Source organism: Arachis duranensis, chromosome 6 (assembly GCF_000817695.3).
Source record: "Arachis duranensis cultivar V14167 chromosome 6, aradu.V14167.gnm2.J7QH, whole genome shotgun sequence".
NCBI lineage: Eukaryota > Viridiplantae > Streptophyta > Magnoliopsida > Fabales > Fabaceae > Arachis > Arachis duranensis.
Genome location: NC_029777.3, coordinates 45,951,102 through 45,959,700, shown reverse-complemented (window position 1 = coordinate 45,959,700; position 8,599 = coordinate 45,951,102). Strand labels below are relative to the sequence as shown.

General features: G+C 35.0%; 2 protein-coding genes across 2 annotated transcripts in view; one reads left to right on the top strand and one right to left on the bottom strand.

Moving 5' to 3' along the window:
- The window catches only part of LOC107493635 (biotin carboxylase 2, chloroplastic), a 12,325-nt gene extending 9,243 nt beyond the window's left edge, over positions 1-3,082 (top strand). Inside the window, exons 2-6 of the mRNA XM_052262898.1 lie at positions 545-906; positions 1,099-1,426; positions 2,002-2,106; positions 2,480-2,584; positions 2,678-3,082. Of these exons, the coding sequence (XP_052118858.1) occupies positions 883-906; positions 1,099-1,426; positions 2,002-2,106; positions 2,480-2,490 (468 nt within the window). The 5' untranslated portion in view covers positions 545-882 and the 3' untranslated portion in view covers positions 2,491-2,584; positions 2,678-3,082. The remainder of the gene's footprint in view (positions 1-544; positions 907-1,098; positions 1,427-2,001; positions 2,107-2,479; positions 2,585-2,677) is intronic.
- A 1,977-nt stretch (positions 3,083-5,059) lies between these two features.
- Positions 5,060-7,579, bottom strand: LOC107493633 (UDP-glycosyltransferase 73C11). Its single transcript, XM_016114698.3, has 2 exons — positions 7,002-7,579; positions 5,060-6,261 (listed from the first exon to the last, which is right to left on the bottom strand). The coding sequence occupies exons 1-2, from the start codon at positions 7,488-7,490 to the stop codon at positions 5,260-5,262; spliced, it is 1,491 nt and encodes a 496-aa protein (XP_015970184.1). The 5' UTR covers positions 7,491-7,579; the 3' UTR covers positions 5,060-5,259.
- Between the last annotated feature and the right edge of the window lie 1,020 nt (positions 7,580-8,599).

Genomic DNA, 8,599 nt, shown 5'->3' with positions numbered 1-8,599 from the left:
AGACTGGTTAGCTGTGCGAGTGACAGCCGCACAGGTTATTTCCCCGTGAGGAATGAAAGTAGCCACAGTTGATGGTGAACCCCTATACAAAGCTTGCCATGGAAAGGAGTAAGAAGGACTGAGTAGAAGGAGTAGGAGAGCAGGCATCCTTGAGCCATACAGCATCTGCATATACTTAACTGATACCTCTACTAATGAATCTGCATAAGTGTTCTATCCCTATTATTTCTTCTTTTTATTATTAATTATTCGAAAACCCATAAACCATTTTTAATCTGCCTAACTGAGATTTGCAAGGTGACCATAGCTTGCTTCATACCAACAATCTCTGTGGATTCGACCCTTACTCACGTAAGGTTTATTACTTGGACGACCCAGTACACTTGCTGGTTAGTTGAACGGAGTTGTGTCCACTCATGCCAATTTCTTAAATTCCATAATTTTACAATGATACCAAAAGGCACAAAATAGGGATCACAATTTCGTCCACCGTACTTATACGCTTATTTTTTTCATGGTTGACTATAATTGAATGGTTTTGCAGGATTCTCTTGGAGGTAACAGCAGAACTGTTATGATAGGTTGTGAATGCTTCATGAAATTACCACCTGAAATTGGAAATTTGGAGAAACTTGAGAAGCTTGATCTTGATGAGACTCAGATCACAGATCTGCCAAAAGAGGTCCAGAGGATATTGAGGTTAGAACATGGCTTCAATTAGGGTGTTAGAGATGCTTGGAAACCCCATCAAGTTGAGTGGTACAGCAAGGTCAGCACCATCAGCTTCTAGCCCTGCCACCTTCAAGACTGTGGCTCTCTTTGGTAAGAAGGCAGCACCACCTCCTCCTTCAAAGAAAGCTGTTGCTGCTGTCACTCCTGCCAATGATGAACTCGCCAAGTGGTATGGTAAGTGGTTGCTCCTATCTTCACATCCTTTCTTTTTTCTGTTCTTTACCATATACCAGTAAGCACCCGCTGCTCCATGCTTCTAAATTCCAATTACTTGAACTAAATGTGTCATTGTTTGATTACGTAGATTTAATTTCATGTTTTGTGTCCTTCTAAATCTGAATCTGATCTTGAAAACGAAAATGAAAGGGCTTGTATGCGGGAACAAGTAGAGGAATCAAGAATTCACAATGCAGTTTCTTAGGTGCAACTAAGGTGAATTTTCCCAGCCAAACAATGTCCAGAACTTGTCAACTCAATCACAAACATAAAACACATTCTGGGGCACTCCATGCTACCTGCCAGGGTGACAAGATCCTGGTAGCTAACAGAGGCAAAATCCTGGTTCGTGCTATTCGCACTGCTCATGAATGGGGAATACCCTGTATGGCTTTGTACTCAACCATAGACAAGGATGCACTTCATTCAAATTGGCTGATGAATCCGTCTGCATTGGCGAAGCGCCAACTAGCCAATCGTAAGTTTCACATAATCACATACTCACATTTTCATATGCAATCATAAATCCAATGTCTTTTCCCTTTTGTGATTATTAAGTATGCCTCTTGTCTATATATGTTTGTTTAATTTGATTTGTTAAGTTATTTTTTCTTTCCTGAGCAGGTACTTATTGATCCCAAATGTACTGTCTGCTGCTCCCCTCAATATTAATGATTTGGAATTTTGTTGAATTTTCTGCTCGTTGCAATCTATTTATTCATTATTTTAGCATGGAACAGTTCTGGTTTTTTGGTCATCTAATGTTAAGAAGCTGTATTTATGCTTAACCAAATTGCAATCTATTTTATTCATTATTTAGGCTTCAAGTGACTTTCACTTGCTTCAGTTATTGTTTAGTTTTATCTTAAGTTAAAGAACCAAGCTTCAAGCTTGTATATTTTTGTGTTTCAAAATGTGGTGTGTTTTGTGCAGCTGCTCTGCTGGCCGTGCCGGGAAACCTGTAGTTAGATGGACTGAGGTTCACACATTTTCTTAGCTGATGAATTTTTGTTTCTGATATCGTTTCTTTCTTTATTAATCCTTTATTTTCAGGGAGATTTCAGATACAAAGTTGGTTTGAGGATAGGCTGCAAGACTTACCAGATGACCCTAATAATGAATTGATGATGCCCAAAGACCCTGAATGTAATAAGGAAGGTGAGCTCTCTTGAATGCCTAAGGTTCTTAGCGTAGCTTGTGCTTCTGCTTTGCTCGAGCAGTGCCTATCACTGCTACTTAAGTGTATTGTAGCGAATGTAGTTTCTGTTAAGATTTTTTTTTTTTTGGACTATTTTATTGCTTTAAAATGTCCTTTAAAAACTGAAATTTTGTTAGTTGCAGTGGAAATGGATTGTGACTTAAATCAAGCTATACCTAAAGTGATAGTAATTTGAACACTGGATTTCCTTGCTTTAGGGAAGACTTTGTCTGATAATTATGTCCAACCTGAAGTTTATGTCTGATGATTAATTTATTATGATGTTTCTTTACTGAATTTTTATTTATTTATTTGATTTGTTGATGGTTTTAGGCCAAGGATAAGCTTGAGAAATCTGTAGTGGCGGATAATGAATCTGGGAAAAGTATAGAGAGTGAAGTTAGAACCAGTTCTGGGATGTTTCTCGGCAAGAAGCAGGTACTGTGTATGTTTTTTTTTTTCTTTTAGTGATAAAAGGTACTGTAAAATTTTTTTAATGCTTGCTTTTTCATAATGCTTTGTTGGCTTTAGTGAAGTCATTTAGTTCTGGATTTTCAAAGGAAGAGACTACCTGAGGCGTGATAAGCATTTTCAAAGGAAGAGACCAAGGTGGTTGCGTGGTGGTTGCTGGCGAATCCAAGGAGCGTGCCATCGCTTCAAAGCTTGGCTGCTCATGGTTCATTGAGAGCTAGAAGGAAGGCTGATGCATTATTAAGGTTGCTCAATAGATGCCGCTCTCAGCCTCATCATTCTCTTTGATTCATATATGTATTCATATATGTATTTTGCAATGACCATGGATTTGTATATTCTTCTTGTCATTCTTATAAGTTTGTTACAATGAGTTCTCATTAGGAAATAATCCTTAGATGACTTAATTACACAAGTTGTCAAAACATATTGAATTTCTTTGTTGGATTCAATCACATTTATTTAGCAAACATTTTTGTTATCCACGCTTTCTTTAGCCCTGAAATTTGCAAACAAATTTTAAAATTTATTAAATTAATAAAAATTAATAAGAAATTAATTTTTTTGTATTTTCTTATATTTTCTTTTTTTTTTTTAATTTGACAAAGGAATAGGTCATGCTTTGAAAGCGTGGCAAAAGGTTCTAATTAGCAAGCTACGCTTTTAAAGCGTGGACATATCTCACGTACGGCCACACTTTAAAAGTGTTGCCATATCTCTCACATACGACTACATTTTGAAAGCGTGGCCATATCTCCCACATACAGCCACGCTTTTAAAAGTGGCAATTTGTAAAAGTGTGGCAAAAAAAGCGTGGTAATAGGCTGAAAAAAGCGAGGTGATAGAGCAACCGCCACCCTTTCAGAGGTCAACTTTTCAAAAGCGTGGCAATAGCTCAAAAAACGTGGCGAAAAATTATCGCCACACTTTTTTCAGCTTGTCACCATGCTTTAAAAGCGTGGCAATAGAGCTGTTTTCTTGTAGTGATACCCTTTTGCCTCAGAATAAAGTCATCTCTTAGCAAATAAATGCAATTACTTAACACCAAGGAGGAAAGCAAGCTCCCAAGAGAATCCCTATCGTGCAAGTAATGCATTGTCTCAAGGTGAAGGCATGGATTATGGATACGTGTCCATGGAACAAGTCAATTACCTAGATAAGCCTCATAATGATCCTTACTCTAAAACCTATAATTCCGGGTGGAGAAACCACCCAAATTTTGGGAGGGAAAATCAAAACTAGAGGCCTAACCAGTTCAGCAACATCCACCAACCTACTCAATTCAATAACCCCAGCAGAACACTTTTAATAACCATCACCACAACCCAAATAACTCTCATGTGAACCACTTTCACCAACCACCACCTCTCTCACAACCAACAAAACAAAATTCTCAAAAACTTTCTAACCCTGAATTAGCCTTAGAAAAATTCATGGAAAGAATAAAAACCAACTTCAAGAATCAAGGAGCTTCACTGAAAAATCTGGAGGTACAAATAAGCCAACTTGCTCAACAATTAGCCAAACCCAGTCAAACACTTCTCAGTGACACAATTCTAAATCCAAGAAAGGAGTGCAAGGCTATTTATTTGGGAAGTGAAATGGTGGTAAAAGAAGAAAAGAAAGAAAAAACCAAGAAGGAGGAGTTTACTGTCAAGGCAAGAAAGGAGGCAATAGAGGACATTCATCAAGAGGAGCATGTGCAGCCCACCCTCCAACAATCAAATCCATCTACAGAAATTCCATCAAAAGAGAGAATGATTTTCAATCACTCTAATATAGTGGTTCAATTAGTGGTTCAATTATTGTGTGACACTTGCATGATTTTCATTAACTCTAATTTTAAATAAGTGACATATAATTCGGATTAGAACAACTTTTGAAAATTTTGTTTTCTTCTAAGGTTTAACAACTGGATAGGACTAATTTGAATAAGTGATATGTAATTCAACCTAAGGACTATTTTTTAATTTTATTAGAAACTAAATCAGTTTTTGGGTTTAAACTCTTTAATTAATTAATTAATTGATGACTAGTTGATTAAAGAAAAACTGAGTAATCGATGATTTGAAAATCAATTACTAAAGATTTATCATGAAAAATCTTTTCATACTTCAAAATAAATAAACAAGGTTTGATTTTTCTAAATATATAAACATTTATAAAGTCCTTGACTCTCACAATCATTGTATTTGACTATTTTCTTAATCAACATCTAAGCTTTTTATCTCACAAGCACTCAAACACTCAAGATTCTAAGTAAAATACAAGTTTTGTCTTCATTAATTTAAATTATTTTAATCTAATTTGGTATATAATCTGATATTTACTTGTTCAATCTTTTAATTCTTGTGAGAACAATATTCACTCACCTTAATATTATTTAAATGATCCAGTGCATTTATCAGTATTTGTGAGCTCTAATTAATTTTCGATCATCAATTTACATTATAATAAGCTGTAATAAATGTGCAAATAATTAACAATTACAATTTTCCTGGATAAAATGAACTGAAGAAGACAGTCCATGTGCTAGAAGTATGAATCCCTATATTAGGCTATTAGCCTATCATTTTCCATTATTATACACTTAACGTGCTATAAATTCAACATTATTATTACCTACCCTAGGGCAGGAGACGCTAACGTGTTAACTCTAAGTCCTGCTCTCCACCGCTTGTATGCTTCATAATTTGTTGAATAAGAAGACTCATATTAAGATATGAAGATCCACCTTTCTCAACTGCTCTCTTTGCCATCTTACTCAGTTCAATGACCCTTGCTCTTCTCTTTCTGCTCTCTTCTTCTTCTTCATCCATCACCATGCATATTCCATTTTTAATATCTTCCTTCTTCACCAAAACACCTATCTTCTCTTCCTCCCCAAACTTCATTGCAACCTCCACACCAAGGCTCACACCAACCTTTAAAACTTGAGTAACAAGCTTCTCATTCAAGAATTGATCTGCAAACAGTGGCCATGTAATCATTGGCATGCCAGCCGTTATCGCTTCTAAGGTAGAATTCCAACCACAATGTGTTACGAATCCTCCAACTGCAGGGTGTGATAGTATTAGTACCTGAGGAGCCCAACCTCGAATTATAAGACCTTTATCTTTGTTTCTTTCTTCAAACCCTTCTTCTTCGATCCAATTCTCCAATTCATGCAAGTTCTTTCCATCCCTAATGACCCATATAAATGGTTTATTTGTTGCTTCCATGGCCAATGCCAATTCTATAAGCTGTGAAGTGGTGAGATTGCATAAGCTTCCAAGACATGCATAAACAACAGACTTGGGTTGCTGCAAATCAAGCCATTCTAAGCAGTTCTGTTCATTGATTGAAGCCTTGTTACCTCTTTGAGCCTTATCTATTTCATCTTTGTTGCATAGTGAAACAGGGCCAATACACCAAACCTTACCGTTCCTTTCTTTCTTGTAGTCATTTACATAATCTTGCTCCAACTCTTCAAATGTGTTTATGATCACACCATATGCCTTCATTTCAGCATCCATCATCTTCTCACCAAAATCCTTCAATTTATCTGTCATTTGCCCTGGTACCTGATTTTTGGTGACTTGAATTTGGTGAGGTATGCCAGGAATAGTGAAGTACTCAAATTCTGAGGTGATGTTCGCAGCAACCTATAAATGTTACACGAATACAAAACACAAGAATTAAAAATAATATCAGGTCATATCATATTAAAGTTAAAAAAAAAAGTTAAAGGATCATCAAAATTTAAAAATATAATATAAAAATATGTGGTTGGATTATTAAAACAAATTAAACTAAAAAAATTGAATTGATAATTAAATGATAATCGAAAACAATATATTCTAATCACCCATTATATTTTTATTAAAATAATGTTATATATGCACCGCCTAGGTTATATGCACTATCTATCTATATACTATTTTTGTATATCTTTCATTTTCAATATTTAAAGTAATTGATAATAAATAAGAGAAGATAAAAATTCATTGTTTAAACTATAAATGAAAAGAAAAAGAAATATAAAAAAGATTTATAGAAAAGTGGCTGAAATATTGTTTCATATATATCATAAACCGTCTCTTTTTTAAAAATGTAAATCAAGTAAACCTCTTTTAAGTTTAAAATTTGAATACTTACATATATCTTGTTTTTTATTTAATTTTATGTTAAAATTATTATTTTTAAACGTAACAAGAATTAAAATTCTAAATATATTGATTATAGAAACTCTGAGAAATTATATGTATTAAAACTATTTATCGCAAAACCTAATTTATTAGATAGAATTACGTAAATAATTATATTTAATAACAAATACACGAACAGTTCTATCAAAATCAGAAGTTATTATATAAATGAAGTGTTTGTGCATTATAGGAAGCACCTTGGAAGTGTTTATCTTGTACAAGCAATGGAGGCAGAAGCAGCAAAAGCCATGGAAAGAGATTCTTGGGATGTTATGCTTCTGAGCAAGTTGAGAAGTCCAAGGAATGCAAAAATCAGAGATAATGCAAGTTGGTTTCGGTGTGATCTGCTCGAACAACTCCTCTGCTGGTTTTTGGAGCAACGTGATTGCATGGAAGAAATTGACCATGGCGTCTGAAGAAGTCACCATGTCGAAGCTTTCAGACCCTTCAGGTAAACCTGCTTCCTTAGATGGAAATGGGAGCTCTATTAATCGGATTTGAAGGCCGGAAGAGATGGCGCGAGAAAGAACTGAACTGAAACGGGAAGCGTTCTTTGGTGTGGTGAAGATGGTGACGATGACACCACGGTGTGCCAAGAGTTTTGCAATGTCCATCATGGGGATGATGTGGCCTTGAGCCATTAGAGGGAATAAGATGAAGTGAGGTTGATTTGTTTGGAAAACCATGGCTGATATTGCGGCTAATGGCTACAATAATGATTAGAAGTAAATGACTAAATGATACGTGTTGTGCGTATGCTACATATGTTGGGTTCTATTTATATATTTTAGAGGAGTGCTAAAGGCAGTAATTTTTGTAATTTGTGATTATCAAATAATTATTAATGATAATTTTAATGGTATAAAATTAATATAAAATTTTATTTAATAACTCATTTTTTTTTGTTAGTTATATATTAACCAAAATTTAATAAAATTATTGTTATTATAGACTTTATCTTTAATTCTGTGGTGATTGTTAAAGTTGGATGGCTACAATGATTATCTTCTGTCCACTAATCAATTGCTGACATGTGGAGAGGTGTATTTTGTTTGACTTTTATTTGATTGAGTCTAAACACAATAAATTTGATAATCATCCACGCTAATTGCAGGTTCTATTAAAGGTTAAGTTCGATTTTAGTTTCAGGTTGAAAATTGATTTTATCTCTAATTTTTTTTTGGTTACAAAATGGTTTCTAACATTTTAGTTAATTTTAAAATTTTTTTTCGAACAAAAATACTCCTCCTTCCCTTCCTCCCTCCTCTCTTCTTCTCCTTCTTTCTCAAAATTATGCAGAAGTACTAGCAGAAGCACCTCTCTCCCCTCTTCTTTTCCTTCTTCCCCAAAATTATGTAGAAGCACCAGCAGAAGTACAAACAGAAACAGAACCAAAAGCAATAACAACAATTAATCAAACAGAAGCAGCAGCAAGACAACAACAACAACAATAAATCACCAATGAATCAACAATAGAATCAAGTAGAAATAAAAGAAGCAGGAGCAGAAACAAAAACAGAACAACAACAACAATAACAATGAAACAATATTATCAATCAGAATCAAAATCAACCAGAAACAACAATAATAAAAAAATCAAAAAATATAATAGAAATATAATGAAAGAAGAAGAATAATGATGGAAGTAGAAGCAGAATCCGGCGAGCCACCCGAACGACGATGAGCAACGGCCATCAAGCAAAGAAGAGCGAAGAATGGCGGCGACGACGGCGAAGACCCTTCCCCCTCTTCTTCCCGAACCCCCTCCCCCCTTCTCCCTTCGCATAACCCCTTT